This window comes from Neltuma alba, unplaced genomic scaffold, assembly GCF_004799145.2.
Source record: "Neltuma alba isolate B1F8T4 unplaced genomic scaffold, ASM479914v2 tig00006744_pilon, whole genome shotgun sequence".
NCBI classification, from domain to species: domain Eukaryota; kingdom Viridiplantae; phylum Streptophyta; class Magnoliopsida; order Fabales; family Fabaceae; genus Neltuma; species Neltuma alba.
In genome coordinates this window covers 1-18,559 of record NW_021634570.1, presented here as the reverse complement: position 1 = coordinate 18,559, position 18,559 = coordinate 1, and the positions used below count along the sequence as shown (strand labels likewise).

Genomic DNA, 18,559 nt, shown 5'->3' with positions numbered 1-18,559 from the left:
TTGATGAGCAATTGAAGCGGAATACAGAAATTACCAAGGAGCAAGGTAACAAGAAGGAACCAACGATGTGAGATCATGATATCGTTAGAAATGACAGAGAATTCTGTAATTGTCGTTTTCTTGGCGCGCGTCACCTGATCTGATTCATTCGTGGCTTGTATATAACAATTTTGTTAGAGCTGTTATGGCGCTCCATATTATTAGATGCACCACCACGCCCTTCCACAACTTGAGAAGCAGCCTAAGGGCCCTTCCCAGGCTCTGAATCTCTCTCTCTCTCTCTCTGCTTCTCCTTCTCTCTCTCCGTCTCTCCCTTTTTGCAGTGTTTATCGTTTTCTGAGACTCTGATTCTGCCTCTTCCCTCTCGGATTCACTCTGAAACATATGGGTTGTTTTCTCTGCACTCGCGAGCCAACCAACAAACCCTCCCCTCACGGCAATTCCAAAAGCCTCGTCCGCTGCGATAAGACGTCCAACCGCCACCGCCCTATTTCAGGTGAATTTTCCACATCATTTCTGTTCTCCTTTTTCCGAGTTCATGCTCACCCTCAGAAACATATCATTATATGCTTTTGGTTTGTCGATGTTGCACCCAACGTATTGTTTTAAGATTTATTTCCTCTCTTTTGAACGTTTTATTTTTATTAATGCCCCATTTTGGTGACGATCCCTGTCCGTTCTATCTCCAAGATTTCATTCAGATTCAAACGATCCATCGTTGGATTCAACATTTCCAAGGCTATTCGAATCTTCAAATAATGATAAAAAATTCCTTGAGGGAATTAGTATGGATCTTTTTTTCCGTAAAAATTCTGGATTTGGTTATGTCCTGAGCTGATCAAAGTTCACTCGTGTTTTCCTTTGTTTCGTTCTGCAAGACCGTTTTTTCCACGCGTCTTTTTGGGAGAAAAAAAAAGATAAATAAAACAGATGATTGTAAATTTGGCTTTGTTTTTATTCTATACATGTATCTTCCATTCTAAGAGTCTCTAGAATTCATATCACCTCTCAGAAACCGTATAGGGAGAGATTTTGAGTAGTTTTTGGAGGCTTTCGAAGGCTTCAAGCCTTCAACCGGCAATACATCATCGCTGAGTCGATGGTCTATTTTCCGTAATATTAAGAAATCAATGTCAGTGTCACGTCGTTTTCTCTGATCTAATCTGTCCTTCACGTGGATCGTGTACGTATTACAGATAAGGTTCGAGCGGACTCGAACGTGAATGTGAAGAAGGAAGTTATTATTTCTTCCAAGCCTGATGGTTTTTCTCCGGACATAAAGGCCTTAAATTTAGAAGACAAAATTCCAAAGGACGGAAAAGTTGATAATCTGAATCGTGCAAAATCGTTCTCGTTTGATGAGCTCGCAGAGGCGACAGGTCGTTTCAGATCAGATTGCTTGGTGGGGGAAGGAGGTTTTGGGAAAGTTTACAAGGGATGCTTGAAGAAAACGAAGCAGGTTCGTTCATATACTTGATTAGGCAAAAGCAGATTAACACACACATGTTCTTACATATAAAATTCTCTTTCATGCGTAAACCTTTGTTTTTTTCAAAATATATAATTAATATGGGGGTGGTGTAGGTGGCGGCCATAAAGCAACTGGACCCGGATGGACATCAAGGGAAGAGGGAATTTGTAGTGGAAGTATTGACACTGAGTATGGCAGACCACCCTAATCTGGTCAAACTCTTAGGGTTCTGTGCCACGGGACAACAAAGGTTGTTGGTCTACGAGTACATGCCTCTGGGATCCCTGGAGAATCATCTCTATGGTGCAGCTACAGACATATATACTACTCTCTTTTTTTTTTCTTTTCAAATACCCCACAATTAATTTGTTAAAAATTGAAGTTGACGAAGATTTTCTTCTTGTTTATGAATTCTTGCAGATCTTCCTGCAGGTAGAAAAGCACTAGATTGGAACACGAGAATGAAAATAGTAGCAGGGACAGCAAGGGGTTTGGAATATTTGCATGATAAAATGAAGCCTCCAGTGATATACAGGGACCTGAAATGTTCCAACATATTGCTAGGAGAGGGATATCATCCCAAGTTGTCTGATTTTGGGTTGGCAAAAGTAGGCCCTAGTGGAGAAGACACTCATGTTTTAACTAGGGTTATGGGCACATATGGCTATTGTGCTCCAGAATATGCCATGACTGGTCAATTAACTTTTAAGTCCGACATTTACAGCTTCGGTGTTGTTCTTTTGGAGCTTATCACCGGGCAAAAAGCTTTTGACAACTCAAGACCTGCCAAGCAACAGAACCTAGTCTCTTGGGTACGTCATCATATCTTCTTTTCCTCACCTAGCTTTCTTGGCACAATCCTGTGTTCTTTTTGTTAATTCTCATTTTGTTGTCGTATTGTCCTTGCTAAGCGTATGTTGGACCAGGAGGGGGGGGGGAGGTAGCTGCAAGCGGATGGAGTTGTTTGTGAATGCGTCATCCAGCTGTCATATATAGTTATAGCTAGCAAGCAAACTGAAACTTTTTTTTAAAATAAATATTCGTTCACTATATATATATATATATATATATATGCGTTTGCGTGCGTATGTCATAAATGAAAATGACTGGTGGAAAATTATTGAAATTGAAATAAGTAGAACAGAAATAGAAAGAAGCTAAAGTTTTGAAGGCAAACTATTTGCAGGCAAGGCCAATGTTCAAAGACAGGAAAAGATTCTCAGAAATGGTGGATCCATCGCTTGATGGTCAATATCCAGTGAGAGGATTGTACCAAGCTCTGGCAATTGCAGCCATGTGTGTGCAAGAGAAGCCTCATATGAGACCTGTTATTGCTGATGTTGTCACCGCTCTCAACTTCCTCGCTTCCCAGAGATACGATCCACGCCATCAAATTTCACACAAGCCCAGATCCAAGAAGAGCCTTCCTCCGCTCACAAATCCTCATGATCATGCTCTTCTTGATGCTAATTTCTCTGAGTCTGACAGATCTGGGAACGAAGAAATTAATTTTGACTCAGACAGATCTGCTGGCACCCAACAAAACAACTCTGAGACAGATAGATCTGAGAATGAAGGAAATAATTATGAGTCTGACATATCTGGGAACGAAGAAAATTATTAAGTGTTTTCCCCTCCTCGGATTATTGTGTCTATATGTAGTTATGTGCCTCGTTATCTATTTTGGTCCCTAGAAGATAACAGGTGCTGTGTTGGATCTTAGCCTTTGAAAAATCTCTCTTTGTTTGAACTTGTTTTCTTCCTCCATTTTGATCTGTTCCTTCGCTTAAGGAGTTGGACTCGAGAGTAACAGGTACGGATTGTTTCTGTGTTTGACCACACATCAAGTCTTACGTATTAATTCCTGTGCTAATATACGATTTAATTTATACTATCTCTGATCTTAATATAAAATCTAATTGATTAATTTAAAAAAATTAGTTAAGTAAGAAAATTAGTTAAGTTAGTTATTTGTAATAAACAAATACTATTTTTTCTAAAATATCCTTACTAATTATGTGTATTAACTAGAATTATCATTTGATGAAACTTTTAACATATGCAAACTATAAGAACTATTTTGAAAAAAATAGATAAATATGAAAGACAAAATAGATTGAAATTCTATATTTAAAATCAAAATAAAAATCAAACAAACTCTTATATTAAGGATCGGACGTAGTAGTTTAATTTAAGTTACAAATTGAATTTTATATTTAACACTAGAGGTAGCATAATGAAATATTAATAACAGGTGCCTAAGGAGCAATGACTCACGCATGCGGGCTGGGGCCTCTAATGCCCAGGAGCAAGCACTTCGGTGTATTAATAATATGAATATAATTTAGATAATTTTAAAAAATCGAGCGCAATTATTGTCCATATCGATTGTTTGCATCGGATCTTCTATGAACATTTTTCACGCTTCTTTACTTGTTCTTTTGATAATTTATTTAATTGTTAACTACAATCATCAGTATTTTCAAAATTTTCTTTCTTTTTTCCTCATAAACTTAGCAATTTTTCCTTTTGAAATAATTTTAAGATCATAATTCTCTACAGCGATAGGTGTATTGAGATATATATATATATATATATATATATAAAGATCTAAGAAATAAACTGATAAAAGATGTTGTATTCTTTTATCAATTAATTGATAACTTTCTTCCCATAAAAATACGGTAGAGCTGCAAAAACCAATGACGAATTAATCAATATATAGTTTGTTTAGAAAATTAATTAGTGGATTATGAATAATAAAGTGGTAGAATTTGATGAACAATGATTTTTCTGGGTTAATGTTTTGTTTGTATTAATTTCTTTAAAACATTCATTTTACAAGGCAACCATAATTTGCAACGTCGTAAATCTCACGTAGGTCTCATGTTTGCGGGGTCCCAGGAGCCAATATTTAGGAGGCATGTACTTGCATAACATGTAAGTCAGTGGTTTAAGATACATCCATCTAACATAAGCATTCTAATTCCTCAAAAGTTTGAGATATAGAGACAGTGAAATTTTGCTTATATCCTGTAGTTAAATACCCGATAAACCTGATTGAACAATTATGTCCATCAGCTAGAATTAATGGAAGACGCTGGATTGCACTAAACATATGAACTAGTAAACGCAGATAGAAATGCTTTTATAGCAAATATATGACATCTTTTTGTGCTCGGTTGATCAAGAACAGTAATGGTCGTCCCGCCATTTTCAGACAACTGCTGCTTATAGGCTTTGTTAGGTTTAGGCATATACAATAAGGTTAGGTTCCAATCTTTTGCCCTTTTGTAGAACGCAGAGAACATCTATCTTTGCGTTTACCTCGACAGGTCATCACTTTTTGTAATATAATTTAGAAACAACGTAGTCCATTTAATCACTTTTTCCTTTCGTCGGCGCTACAACTCACTAATCTCGCCATCTCGACAATTGCCCACCCAAAGGTACATGGTTGAGCCTGTACGCGACGGCATAACCCTGCAACAATCCCTCCTCGGTGACTGCAAACCAATTAATTCAAACATGTTCAGGTAAGTTTTTGCATCTGACGTTGAGACGTACGTACGTTATGTGTATATAGAATGCATGAGTTAATTATAAGTTGGTGTTTATGACAATATCCTACCTTCTGCCATCGAAGAGGATCTGGTCTTTTGAGAACGACGATGGTATCGACTTTCTGGGGTGAGTCCATTTTCCAGCGACAGAAAGAAGGCTTGGAGTTATGACGAAAGTAAGTGCCAATGATCTGCCTCCTTGCGGAGTCATATCGGGTCTTGCTCATGTAGAAGACGAAGGGCTTTTGACAAGGGTGTCTGAAGACGGGCCTTGTGTTGAAGGTATAAGCAGTGTAATCAGCTCTTCTGTACCAATTAAGAAAGGTTCTTGAGGGCATTTCTAGTTCTCTCGGGGATAATATGCCCCTCCATACTTGAACCACGTAACCCCACGACACTGAGATGGACCAGTACTTGTTCTTATCGTAGCAGATTGATTGCTGCATCACGCTGGCTGAGTCGTGCTTCACCGATTCCATCAGGCGCTGTATGGCTCTCGCCCGACTCATTCGTGGGAATATCGGCTCCACCACGTCCAGGTGGTGCAGTGTCACTAGTGGCGCCACTGGATGTGACCCCAGTAGCCCTAATAGGTCTCCATATACATCATACTGCATCACAAACACCGCGTCAATAATTTGTCATATTTCTTGTCTATGTAAGGATGAATTAATCCCACAAATCAGAGTCTTTTAACTTCTTAATTGGGGTTTCAAAGCAACAGTCAATTAGATATATAGACCTGGTGGAACCCAGCTTCCTTGGTGAGTGGGACCCCGAGCTCAGCCATGCAGGCTTGAATTCTATCATCACTGCCATACAAATTAGGGTATCTCTGAATGCAACGGTCCTGCATCATGGACAGCTCTTTGGCCAATGGATAGCTGATAGCAAAGCCACCCCCTCCATATGCCATCGCATACGAGAAATGTATGTTCTGAACATGACTCTCCGACGAGCTTCCTACATAGTAATACTGCCTGTGGTCGTACTTGGACAATATTCTCACTACGTTGTCCACCACAAAAATCGTGTCGTCGTCTCCCATCACGAACCACCTCACATCCTTCATCCCCAGCTTCAGTGTCTCCGATACCACCCTCGATATCCTCAGCGCCGATCTGTCTCCCTGACGAGGTTTTATTTCATGTGTATATCAATATCGGTCAATGTATACATGGGCGCCCACATTGGATAATTGTGAGAGTACTACGCTCGTGATGTACTCGATCGAAAGATTAAATAAATGAATGATCACCTGACGGTTCCTGTATTTGAATCTGGACGTTTCTGCAGAGATTCGAATCTGCGGCAACGCTTCGTTCCTTCGTACTCTGATGCGCTTATCCAGCCATACGACTCCTCTGGTTTGGCCTGGCCTCCACCACGTCTTGATGTATTCTTTTCTGTTATTCCACAGATTGGAGGAAGCTGCTATGCCGAAAACGATGTGTTTAAGCTCGGTGGGAGGAATACGAGGTGTTTCGGGGGGTAACTGCGCTACGATTTGCTCTGTTTCTAAGTCTTCTGGTTCTTCATCCTCTGTTTTTTCTTCATTTTGGATTGTGGTGTTTGAGATGTGAAGATGGTTCTGGGAGGTAGCGAGGTCTAAGTTGTTCGGACAATCAGGCGTGTCGTAGGGGGAGACGAAGAGGTCGGAAGAGTGAAGAAAATAGAGCATGATGATGATAACTACGAGCCATGTGATGACACTTTTAGAGGCAGAGCCACCATGGTTATGCTGCATGATGTGTTGCTGTGCGGAATACGTTGATTCTTCAGTTCTTTATTCTGGTTTCTTGAGGTTGTAGCTTAGTAATTTCTGCCCCTAACACTAGACACATGTGTTTGCTCTGAGAGGAGCTTGTAATGAGAATTGTTCGGATCAGGGAGAGAGTTTGAATTTCTGGCTTTGTATTTGATCAATTCTTCAAGTGAGGTTTGTTGTAGACGGAAGCGAAGTTAAATGCTATTAAAATGGGAACCAGTTTAACTACTCGTTAGTTTGACAAGCACCCAGTTTTATCAAGTCGCTCGTATCTTTATTTGAAATGTTCAGATTTTATTATTATTATTTTTGTTTAAAATAATTATTTTCATGGGTATATAATATAAAATTTTTTTCACTATTATTTTTTCAAGAAATAATTTTTATTTAAAAACATTTAATTAAAATTTTAAATCTGGACCAGACAGATGAGGTCTACATGATTAAACTCTGATGAGTTTAGATTTAAAGTGCTCCTTATATTGATGAGCATCCAAACTGGTTCCATTGAAACGAAAGAACCAGTTTTAATGTTCATCGCAATAATTAGCGCTGATCTGGAAGGGAAGATGAAAATTACAAATTTCCCTGGTGCGATTAGACAGAGTTGAGTTAATCAGGACATTGATGGGGCCACGAATCCGTTAACAGGTTTTATTGGGACTGTGGTGGATCTCGTCTTTAGCTGGGTCATGATCCGCGGCTGGAAATCTCTCTCTCACTATATACCTTATCAAGAAATGGCAAAAAAAAAAAAAAAATCCTATCAGGAAAATTATTCTTCTGCTATTTTGTTTAGATAAAAAAGAAATTGTAGATTTTAAACTAGCTCGAAGATCACTTCAAGAAGCTTTCGCCGAAAGCTTTGATTATGAAAAAAGAAGCGACAAAAGAAGAGTATGGAAAAAAGTAATAATAACTCATACAGATCATGCAAAGAATACTACTTTTAAAATGAAATACTACATCCGATCCTTAATATAAGATCTTATTTAATTTTTATTTTGATCTCAAATATAAAACTCTAATTCACTTTATTTCTCATATTTATATGTTTTTTTTCAAAGTAACCCTTCTAACAATGATAGTTCTGGTCAATACACTTGATTAGTAAACAACACCTATTTAAGACAAATAACTAACTCAACTTACTTTCTTAATCTCCTCAAATTAGTCAACTGACTCTTATAATTAGCATCGGAGGTAGTAATAAAGTAAACAAAAAGTCACACATTCCAATTAAAAAAAAGACGGATATGTTCTGCTGGCAAAAGAAAAAAAAAAAACTGATATGTTCCGGCGGGGGTTTATGGGATTTGAAGCGTCAAGTGATGTAAATGTTGAAATCCCCTTTCCCATAAACCCCCTTGATGTACTTCAAGTTGATATTTCTTCTTATTCTATTTATAAATTATTTTTAACGTGTTTTTATATAAATTAATAAAAATTTTAAATTTTATCAATTTTCATTTAAAATTTAGCAAATTTTTAATTTTATTCATATTTAATATACAATATACTAATACTTCCTGATCTAAATATAAGAACTAGTTGACTAATTTAGGTAGATTAAGAAAAAAAAGTTAAGTTAGTTATTTGTGATAAATAGGTATTATTTTTCTTAAATATCCTTACTAATTAAATTTATTCGCTAGGACTATTATTATTATAAGGATTATCTTATGAAAAATAAATAAATATGAGAAACAAAATAACTTTAAATCTTATATTTAAGATCAAAATAAAAATTAAACGAGATCTTATATTAAAAATAAAAAATAAAAAATAATATAAAAAAAACATAATACTCCCCCCGTTCCTTATTATAAGAGACATTTGATGCTTATGGCATGTTTCTATATATAAGAGACACTTAAAAGTTGTCTCTACTTTTTTGTGTTGATTTCCTATTTTACCCATATTTATTGTTTCCAACTCACACTCTCTCTCCCTCCCACTTCTCTTTCTTTTAATAATTTAATTATTCTCTCTCATGCTCTCTCTCCTTATTAATGAGGGTATTTTTGAAAAAAAGATTATATTTTTTACACATTGATTGTTCTTAACTAATTTTAACTGTTTTTTTTATCAACGTAATTCGGTTATTCGTCTCTTATAATAAAGAACGGAGGGAGTAATAAATAAAAAGTGAAATTACGTCTTCTTAGAAAATTTTCTCACTGAAGGAGAGGAGTTAATAACACGGATCCACCTGTTCTGCTTTCCCATCATAATACTGGTCCCTGACTACTGTTAAGTTCCAGAGTTCCATTTCCATAACAAAAATCAACCAAACCATTGATTAAGTTTCGATTCTCTAAATTCCATAACGTCCTTACCAATGGGAAGTCAGGACATCAAGCAATATGAATTGACCCGAAAGTTTTAGTTGTAATTACTATAATTAACATCACCAAGATCTTTTGAACAAAGCTTGTGCCCCTTCAACTTGCCTTTGCCCTCGGGGGTCGCGACCATAAACAGTGACCTCAAAAGGCGCAGATTGGTATCAATTTAGATCATGACCCGCACCCCGGGAGAAAGCCCAAAGGTAACGAGTAATTGAAAATGATAAATAGAGACTGAAATTATAATTAAGAAAATCATTAAAAAAATTTAGATAAATGATTATTTGTTATATGATATTAGATGAACCTGTAAAAGTGAGATTGAGAAATATCATAAGGATAATATTTTCTAATCCTACATATATGTAATTTGTACAATAACATCTAACTATCTCTTATATTAAGTATTTTTTTAATTACAATCTCAATCTATACTCCTTATTTGGAATTAGAGTTTGTGTACTTGCATGGTTACATTTAACTTAATTTATTCAACTTAACATGCTTTTTTGTTAGTTAAAAACTCCGAAAAATGACAGAAAAAGAATATGAAAATTACTTCAACTTGAAATTATGATTGTTTTCTCATAAGCAAGCTTTCATTACTTTTAATTTAGAAATAATACTTTTTTAATTCTAAATATAAGACTTTTTTATAGTATAATTATAAAACTCATTTTATAATATAAATTATACTTTTATAATTATATTATAAAATGAGTCTTATATTTAGAATCAAAGACTACAAAATAAATATTATATTTAGAATCAAAGAGTAACATATTTTTACAAAAATTACTGATTCCATTTTCTGTCATTTTTCCTATATGTTTATTAAATTAAATTGCTCTGGCCATATTTTGTACGGACATGCAATAATTTGACGGGCCATTTCTTTTGTTAAAAGCGCTGCGCTCTTTGTCATTATTATATCCTGTTACCAGTTCTTGGTCAAATTATATTTACACTGCCACTGAATTTTTTGTAGGTTTGTTAAATTGATTATTTATAATAATTAAGTATTATCTTATTTAGAATATTTTTATTAATTATATATACATATGAAACCTTTAACATGTACAACTACCACAAAAATCATTTTAATAAATAAATAAATAATATAAAAAATAAAATAAATTAAGTTTTTATATTTAAACTAGCTTTTATAATTAAGTTAAAAAATAGTAGCATTTTTCTCTCTTTTTTTTGCCAACAATTCATGTGTTTTAATTCACTGTCGAGTGTAGATCCATTCCCTATCCTCTATCCTCACTTCCCCTCCTGCGGGACTCCTCAATTTTAATAGTCGAGATTTAATACTTTATAAAGACATTATTATTATTATTATTGGCTAAAAGATGCTATAAATTTAGGTAAAAAATAGTAGTATATAAATAAATTTAATTTGAAAGTACAATTATTATAATAATAAATTTATAAACTGAACTATTAAAATTTAATCCGCCAGTGGTAAAGGAGATAGATGAGGGGAACGGAAGAAAAACTGCTCCCCCTCCCGCACTCGCTCACGCTAGATTCTTGGATTCTCTTGTCCCCGTCTCTCTGCTTCCTCTCCTAATCTGATTCCCCTGTGTTTTCTTGGAAAATCTTAATTCCACTTGAATTTTTCGTCCATTCTCTCTCTCTCTCTTCTTGGTGCTCAAGAAATCTCCGCGCAAAGTTCTTGCATTTGTACTTCACAGCTCTGTGAAGGCACGCAGGGCTTCAATGGCGGGCGAAAATGCACTTAAATCCAGAGAAGTCTCAGCCATGATAAAGCAGGGTTTCATACCAGATCCAACTCTCTCTTTTTCGCCCTCCCGGGCTATCTCTATGGCGTATTCCCCTTCGTCCTCACCCTCCAAGACCTTCTCTTCACCTCCACCCCCTTTCTCTGCATCGCCTCAATCCCAAACCCTGACTCAGATTCAGACTCGTTCTGGTCAGAGCCAAACCCTCTACGAAATGATGTCAGAAGAGCAAAATCGTGAATCGAAGCTGCCCGACGATAAGCGTCGAAAGCTGCAAGATCGGGTGTCGAAGCTTCTGGATGAAGCGCCGTTTCGAGACCCTAATTGGGGAGGACCTGGTGATGTGAGGCTTACGGTTGTTGCGAGAGACGGGTTTAAAGCTTCCATGGACGTTCACAAGAGCGTGCTTACAGAGAAGAGCAGATTCTTCGCCGAGAAGCTTCGGTGTGATCGTGGAGTCTCGCACTCGGTGGAAATCAGCGACTGTGATGATGTGGAGGTGTATGTTGAAACTGTGGTATTAATGTACTTTGAGGATTTGAAGAGGAGGTTGATGGGTGAAGGGGTTTCTAAGGTTTTGAGTTTGCTCAAGGTAAATGCTTCATCTGCTTCCTTTGGTCTATCCATCTTTATTTGCATAGCACAAATGCTTCGAAAAATTGGTTCCCTTTTGGAATCATTAAATTGACTTTAAAGCATGTGCCATTGTCATTTTCAGTTGAATAATGGACAAATGATTAGTTAGTCTTGATTAATAGCTTAGGTTAATGGATAACAGCTTAATTACTCAAGGATATGACAACTGATATACCTAGGAACATTCCGTTGGATTTCTGATCATTGATATTCCGCGAATTGATGGCGCTTCTCATCATGATGAACTGCTCTCACTGCAGAATAAATTTTCCAAGCATGCTAATCTAGGAAATTAAAATGCCATTTACCATCCCAAAAGAAGCGCACCCACGCGCGCACACACATTCATGGTCACATCACAACTTAATACTTTCCGAGAGAGTCACACTTGATGTAAAGCACCCGATCTTCTCTTCCCTTAAATTTCTACCCTATTCAGTGGGTCAGTCTGCCTTGTGATTGCCATCCTCATCTTTTGAATTTCATCAACATTTTGCGAATAGGCAACCCTGAGAGTGACTTGTTCGTTTAGTGAACGTTATTTTTCACCTCTTCTTTCTATTGTTTTTTTTTTTGGTTAAATTTTTTGTTTTTTTTTTGATGTCTAGGCTTGTGACCTACTTATTTTCTAATATTGGCTTAGCTTTTGTTGTAGGTATCAGCAGCTATCATGTTTGACCTCGGTGTTATGTCATGCCTGGAGTATTTAGAAGCTGTTCCTTGGTCCGAAGATGAAGAGGCAGAAGTCATATCTCAGATAGATCATCTTCAGCTTCATGACCCTGGAACCGAAGTTCTCCTCAGAGTATTATCTGACCCATCTACTTCTGTAAGAACCGATGACATATTTGTGAGCCTGCTGAGTGGTGTTCTGCAGGCAAAAGATGACAAAGCTCGTAGGGAAATGAAAACCCTCATATCTCGTTTGCTTAAAGAAGCATCGGACGATAGCAGCAGACTAGATGTATCTAAAGACACGCTTTATCATCTTTGCCATAGATGCCTTAGTTCTCTTGTTCTGTGCTTATCTGAAGCTACTAGCATGGACGAGAATCAAAATCGGGGAGCTTTGATGAGTGAAATTACTCGTGAAGCAGACAATATTCAGTGGATTGTTGAGATTTTAATTGGTAAAAAAATGGGTGATGATTTTGTCAAATTATGGGCAGATCAGAAAGAGCTCGCTATGCTTCATTCAAAAATTCCAACCATATACCGCCATGAGATCAGTAGGATCACAGCCCAACTGTGTATTGCCATTGGAAGGGGACAAGTGCTGGTGCCAAAAGAAACGAGATTTTCCTTGTTGTCGACATGGCTAGATGCTCTTTATGAAGACTTTGGATGGATAAGGAGATCTTCCAGAGCTGTTGACAGGAATCTGGTTGAGGACGGATTAAGCCAAACTATACTCACATTGCCTTTACTTCAGCAGCAGGCTGTGTTACTTAATTGGTTTGATCGCTTTCTTAACAAAGGAGATGACTGTCCTAATATTCAGAAGGCATTTGAGATTTGGTGGAGAAGGGCTTTCATCAGACAGTATTCAGCTGAGCAGGATGATTCCCAGTTGCAAATAACTGTTTGTGATTACCCTCCCTGAAAGGTATGTTAAAGCTCTTAACTGAATATAAAAACAAATTGAATGATTTTTGTACATAACTGGTGACTCTTATACACACTCCTGCTGACTGCTGTCTTCGGCTATGATCGATTTGCTTTGGTATTTTTTTTGCCCTGTGACGGAGGCATATATTTAAGGGTAGACGAATTGGGAAATATAGAGGAAACGGAAGGGGCAAAAAACGGAGGGGGCTTGCCATTGACCTCTCTTGTTTAGTTGTTATGAACATCGCCATGGACGACCCTCTTCCCTGTTTAACTTATTGACCTCTAAGCTCCATCGTTAATTCGTTATTTGTTATTTTCTGCCAAACTTTTGTAGGGGCAAGTTGAGAAGTACTTTTGAAGGCCCTTGTACAAATTTTCAGATGCGATTGGTTTTGGTTAAAGGCTGATACTCCCCCAGCATCATTAAACTCACGAGTTTTAAATCAATGATTTATAATTTTCCGATAGGCCCAAATTTTACTTCAACATACTTTCATATGTCTCATGTTTAATTTTCTTTGGCTTTTCAAGTAACCTATTATATTTACATTGAGCAAAATAATTAAAATACAAGCATAGTAGCAGAGTTCCCGTTGGGCTTTTTTTTTGGGGGGGGGGTTTGCTTGTAGAGTCCTTGAAGAGTAGAAATGTAGAATGCTTTTTTTTTTTTTTTTTTTCATTTCAATGAGAAAAATGAGTGGTTATTTTTTAAAAAACATTTTAAAATGTTTATACTACATTATCAGCTCTCTTCAAATAAAAATTCTTAAAAGTGTGCTGGTCACAATATTATGAAATTTTATATATTAAACTATGTTGTATGAAATTTAAAATGAATTATATGACTTGTAAATAGTAATTCAATAAATTTATATTAATAATCGATATTGATATAACTTTATATAGAAACTACTTATACCAGTCATTGTAAATTATTTTTCACACTCCATACTTCGTGTAGTATAGAAAATCAACGTCTAGCTATTACATATATTGACATTGATGTTGCTGGTAGAGCTATTTTGGATCATAGGCTAAATTCCCAATCAGATTTGAACTCACTGGCTTGATCTGATTTCTGCACTTGAAATAGTTTTATGGTACGCGTAAAATCTTTTTGACAATCATCAAAATTATGGGCATTATGAGCAATTCATTAATATCCCCCCTCCCCCCCCCCCCCCCGGGCTTTAATTGGGAGCAATAGCTAACCAGAAAAAGCAAAAAAAGGATTCGAGTTTCTCTAATTATTAATGATAGTTGATTTTTTTTTGACAAGTCATTTGATATAATGTTTATTATATTTTTCCAATGTTACCCTTGAAGTCTGTTGGAGAATGTAATAATTTTCATTACTTTTTTAATGCATGAATTTAGATATAGACGAAGTAAAAAAATTTTCGAAGTTAAATGATGTAAATATCTTTTTAGTTCCAATAAAATACTCGTAAATGCCTCATAAAAAGATCGAAAAGAGTGAAATTGTATCTTACCACAGCGGAATACCAAATTTAATCCTGAAAGGCCAAAAGGGTGAGGAAATTTCACACTTTCAATAGAACAAGCAAGCATACTTAAGTTTTAAATCCTGCTTGATCCTGGCAAAAATGTGAACAATAATTTTCCCAATCTTACTTCTCCTTGATTACAGTTATGGGCATGTTTTTAATTTCTAGACAGCACTTTATTGTCATCATTGTTTTCAGTGAAAGGCTGATTAGAAAATCACATTTTTTTAATAAATTTAAAAATATCAACTCTCTTTCAAAACTAAAAGGTTGGTTAATTTTACCCTACATTTAGGACAGGATAGACTATTATTTGCAAATAAGTGCCATAATTTTCCATGACACTAAGAACTATGTGCATCACATTCGGGAGAAAACGAGCAGGGAGCTATCTCTATCGCATTCTGGAGAAAACGAGCAGAGAGCCATCTCCATCACATTAGCACTTTGAAACTGAGCATAAATAAACACATAACATAATGCTCCATATTTTTAGTTTCAAGATTAGAAAAGCCTCCCATTTCTTTCCTCCTTATTTATTTTTCATAGTATTATAATAAATTATTGTTATAATCATGTCATCAATTCTAATCATTCTTAACAAAGAATCAGCTATATGAGACCTTTTGCGTCAGCCTAATTGCACAAAATCGAACGCACATGGCGCATTTGGGGGAATAAAATAGAAGTGGAGTATAATTATAAAATATAAACCCTATATACAATTAATTCTCTTGTATCAGTCTCTCCTCATTCCCCACGACTGGAAATGTTCTCATGCCTTGAAATTTCTGCATCTCTATAAAAACGTTGAGCCATGGGAAGAGTTTGTAATCTTAAGAACAGGCAGGCACGCCAAAAAGTGAATTTCTGATGCTTCAGTACTCTGCACAGAATGATCTTATCTTCACAGCAATTATACAACTATGAACTCAAGACAGAATAGGATCGGGACCTTGACACAGCGCCGGAGGATCCAATCTGTAAAACAAATAGTCAAATAACCGCACATGTAATAAATTTTTGCAGCCAAAATCTCATTAAATCCACACCAAAAAAAAAAAAAAAAGCTACCCTATCAAGCCATTTAGCAGAGATAGGGTTCTATTCAGGTATGGAGTTATTTATGGGCATTACAATTACACCCCATGAGTAACCCGTTATGGTGAAATTAAGCGAGCACTCTCACTTCAAAATGGCAAATGTCCTATATTGCCCACCAAGAGACTATATTTGCAGATGAAATCATGCAAGCATGTAAAAGAGGTCCACCTTAAAAACCCAGCATCACAAGTAACTCATTCACGAGCAATGCATTAACTCACCTTTGTTTAACTTTGATCATTCCGGTGCCTATTTGAATCGGTATGCCCATGATTATGCATTCACTTACTCCTTCAATCTGATCATCTCTTCCATGCACAGAAGCATTGAAAAGGTGATCCGCAGTCTTCTCGAATGATGCGAGCATTAATACACTCTTGTCCATCTTTTGGATTCCAAATCTTGTTATTCCAAGGACTTCACCCTATTTTCACAAATCCGTTTAGCAAGTTTAAATCTAATATGTCTTTTGAAATCAGAGATGCAGTCATAAGTCGTTATATTTTCAAATTACTCACCCTGAAGGTCATCACATCGGCCAAAAGCATCATATGGCGTGCATCTATACTCATTCCATGGCTTCCCATTGTAAACTTTATCTCTTCAATGATACACTTTCTGGCTGCTTCAATTCCCAGAGTCTGCTCTACTTCAATGATATGATTACTAAGCGTTTTACGTCCTTCAACTCCCTCAATGCCCATAACCTCTTGAAGGCCCGTGCTGGAAAAAGAAAACACATAAATTAAGATATAGTGTGTCAACAATATAAACCACATAATGCAACTTATATACTGAGCATTTTTCATATTATAAACTACAGTGACACAATTTTGCTTTTTCTTTCTTGCATTGGTCATTATAACATAAAGAGGTTCTTTCACATGTATCCAGCAAGGCAGCAATGTCAAACAGAACACACACATCCAGCATTATGACTGAAAAGGTTTGGTAGTATTTATTGAAAAAAGTGAAACATGACGAAACAATAAGATGAATCAACAAAGTTCCCGTTAAACTCCGCAGCTTGAGAAAATAATATGCCTCCAAGAATATGTTTATTATTTTGGCAGGAAAAAAAAAAAAAAGCAGATGTTTATGATGCGAGGAAGAAAGCAAAAACCTTAAAAGAATGACCGTATTGAAAACAATCTTATGGACTAACCCTTCTACCAACAATTTGAATTTCTCCATCCTTGTCACTTTATCTTCTTCTTTACTGATAACAACACGTTCCGCAGTCTTAATTCCCTGCAATTTAGAGACGAAAGCTGGATATATTCTTTCCCATCCTAAGATAAATTTAACAAATAAAGGGAAGACAGAACACTGTATTATCTTCATCAAGTATCAAAACCATTAAGAAAATCACAAGAGCTTGCCTTTACTACAACTGATGGAAGCAAATTCTTCAGATAGTTAAGTTGAAAATTGATTTTACTTCTATCTGCATCAGGGGGTACAACTTCAAGCTTTTTGATATCCAAAACCTTAATGTGCTGCAAAACAATAAAAGCTCTAACTATTGGACTCATATAGGGGTGAGGAAATCATAATCACTTGGAAGATTAATTACCTCTGGCTTCAATTTTATTTTTGGAGCCTGCAAAATCGATTCCCTTACAATATTAGCATCTATATTCAATTGTGCATCTTGGATTCTTTCCATGTCGAGTGTGATAACAATTGATGCTAATCTTGACGTCATCACAATTTTTATGCCCTTTGCTATCTGTATTGCACAAGGCAGCTAAAGATCAGAAAATTGAAGTAGAGAATGAAAAACAGGGGCCCAACCAAGGCACTACAAATGACGAAAATACAATTATACATGCACTAACTGGACCATCTTGCCATTTATATTAAAAACAACTTTGGAAACCCTACGGAAAGATTATCAATTTGACTTGATAGGGGAAATACAAAAGGGAAAGAAAAACCTTAACCTTAAGTATACCACCCAAAAAAGATATTCTACATATCCAAAACCTATGGTAATAAATAGAACAGGGGGGGGGGGGGAACTCAACAAGTCAACTTTGTTAAGAATTTCAACAACGCAATTTATCACTCTAGCAACAGCAGAACTGGGGTGGTGCCTTTAGCAGGTCTGGGAGGGGTAAGATGTTGTGGGAAAACAGTTGATAAGAGGAAGTATTTCTTGCCTTTTAAGCCCTTTGCATTTGGGCATCTAGTCAGTTTTTATTTTATTTTTGTGGCTAGTCATGCACTGTTCTCTTAGCCAATCTACTTATTCACATATGGCCTTGGATACCAAGCCTCTTGAGTTGCATTATGGGGGCAATATGAGTAACTATTTAAACACTCACAGCCAAAAAAAAAAAAAAAGCCCGGGGCAGGGGCATTAGGCTCCAATGCACATAACATAAAATATGCCCCTGGATCAAGCATAGAGATGAAAGAAAAAGGCCTCCTATTACTAGTGAAATAACACCATGCAATAAAAATTAGTCCTAATCAAGAAAAGATCCATTGTTGTAGCTTAGGAAAGCTAACACAGCTTGATATTGTTGTTCATGAAGAGTTGGGTTTCTTTACTACTCACTAAACATACTTGCAACAAATAAGACCCTCAATGTAAACCCAGTAAAAAATAAACGATACGGATCATCTTCCCATGAAGCTATTTACCAGCGATATTATTTAAAACCAGCTAAACTTATAAAATAGTGCTGAGAAAAATGATATGTAGATGCTGATGTGAATGAAAGAATAATTTGGTTTATTTGATGTTTGAGGCTTTCACCATGTATCAGGATACAAGTCCATTCTCTTGCG

The 18,559-nt window shown here is 36.2% G+C and overlaps 4 protein-coding genes across 5 annotated transcripts; 2 read left to right on the top strand and 2 right to left on the bottom strand.

Annotated features, from left to right (window-relative positions):
- Positions 1-219: 219 nt before the first annotated feature.
- Positions 220-3,360, top strand: LOC114751097 (probable serine/threonine-protein kinase PBL5). Its single transcript, XM_028939768.1, has 5 exons — positions 220-496; positions 1,197-1,459; positions 1,585-1,774; positions 1,892-2,283; positions 2,658-3,360. The coding sequence occupies exons 1-5, from the start codon at positions 385-387 to the stop codon at positions 3,093-3,095; spliced, it is 1,395 nt and encodes a 464-aa protein (XP_028795601.1). The 5' UTR covers positions 220-384; the 3' UTR covers positions 3,096-3,360.
- Positions 3,361-4,875: 1,515 nt separating this feature from the next.
- LOC114751098 (uncharacterized) lies at positions 4,876-6,781 on the bottom strand. Its single transcript, XM_028939769.1, has 4 exons — positions 6,293-6,781; positions 5,777-6,163; positions 5,103-5,645; positions 4,876-4,977 (listed from the first exon to the last, which is right to left on the bottom strand). The coding sequence occupies exons 1-4, from the start codon at positions 6,779-6,781 to the stop codon at positions 4,876-4,878; spliced, it is 1,521 nt and encodes a 506-aa protein (XP_028795602.1).
- A 3,881-nt stretch (positions 6,782-10,662) lies between these two features.
- LOC114751096 (BTB/POZ domain-containing protein At5g60050-like) lies at positions 10,663-13,634 on the top strand. 2 transcript variants are annotated; one of them, XM_028939767.1, is made up of 3 exons: positions 10,663-11,493; positions 12,193-13,143; positions 13,483-13,634. In XM_028939767.1, exons 1-2 carry the CDS (start codon positions 10,879-10,881, stop codon positions 13,138-13,140), a joined length of 1,563 nt encoding a protein of 520 aa, XP_028795600.1. In that variant the 5' UTR covers positions 10,663-10,878; the 3' UTR covers positions 13,141-13,143; positions 13,483-13,634. The 2 variants fall into 2 exon arrangements, with proteins under 2 accessions (XP_028795600.1, XP_028795599.1); XM_028939766.1 differs by lacking the exon at positions 13,483-13,634 and having other exon boundaries at positions 12,193-13,434.
- A 1,511-nt stretch (positions 13,635-15,145) lies between these two features.
- Positions 15,146-17,519, bottom strand: LOC114751099 (DNA-directed RNA polymerase III subunit 1). The gene is made up of 6 exons (XM_028939771.1): positions 17,337-17,519; positions 17,143-17,259; positions 16,926-17,011; positions 16,279-16,483; positions 15,982-16,184; positions 15,146-15,637 (listed from the first exon to the last, which is right to left on the bottom strand). Exons 1-6 carry the CDS (start codon positions 17,466-17,468, stop codon positions 15,589-15,591), a joined length of 792 nt encoding a protein of 263 aa, XP_028795604.1. The 5' UTR covers positions 17,469-17,519; the 3' UTR covers positions 15,146-15,588.
- Positions 17,520-18,559: the final 1,040 nt, after the last annotated feature.

Excerpts from the sequence above, each read along its gene's own strand:
- LOC114751097 (XM_028939768.1), top strand. The coding sequence starts at position 385 with ATGGGTTGTTTTCTCTGCACTCGCGAGCCAACCAACAAACCCTCCCCT. Across the intron at positions 497-1,196 it reads CCGCCACCGCCCTATTTCAG|ATAAGGTTCGAGCGGACTCG; the intron begins GTGAATTTTCCA and ends TACGTATTACAG. Across the intron at positions 1,460-1,584 it reads GCTTGAAGAAAACGAAGCAG|GTGGCGGCCATAAAGCAACT; the intron begins GTTCGTTCATAT and ends GGGGTGGTGTAG.
- LOC114751098 (XM_028939769.1), bottom strand. The coding sequence starts at position 6,781 with ATGCAGCATAACCATGGTGGCTCTGCCTCTAAAAGTGTCATCACATGG. Across the intron at positions 6,164-6,292 it reads TCAAATACAGGAACCGTCAG|GGAGACAGATCGGCGCTGAG; the intron begins GTGATCATTCAT and ends AAACCTCGTCAG. Across the intron at positions 5,646-5,776 it reads AGGAAGCTGGGTTCCACCAG|TATGATGTATATGGAGACCT; the intron begins GTCTATATATCT and ends TTTGTGATGCAG.
- LOC114751096 (XM_028939767.1), top strand. The coding sequence starts at position 10,879 with ATGGCGGGCGAAAATGCACTTAAATCCAGAGAAGTCTCAGCCATGATA. Across the intron at positions 11,494-12,192 it reads AGGTTTTGAGTTTGCTCAAG|GTATCAGCAGCTATCATGTT; the intron begins GTAAATGCTTCA and ends CTTTTGTTGTAG.
- LOC114751099 (XM_028939771.1), bottom strand. The coding sequence starts at position 17,468 with ATGACGTCAAGATTAGCATCAATTGTTATCACACTCGACATGGAAAGA. Across the intron at positions 17,260-17,336 it reads AAATAAAATTGAAGCCAGAG|CACATTAAGGTTTTGGATAT; the intron begins GTAATTAATCTT and ends ATTGTTTTGCAG. Across the intron at positions 15,638-15,981 it reads ATGATCAAAGTTAAACAAAG|ATTGGATCCTCCGGCGCTGT; the intron begins GTGAGTTAATGC and ends TTTGTTTTACAG.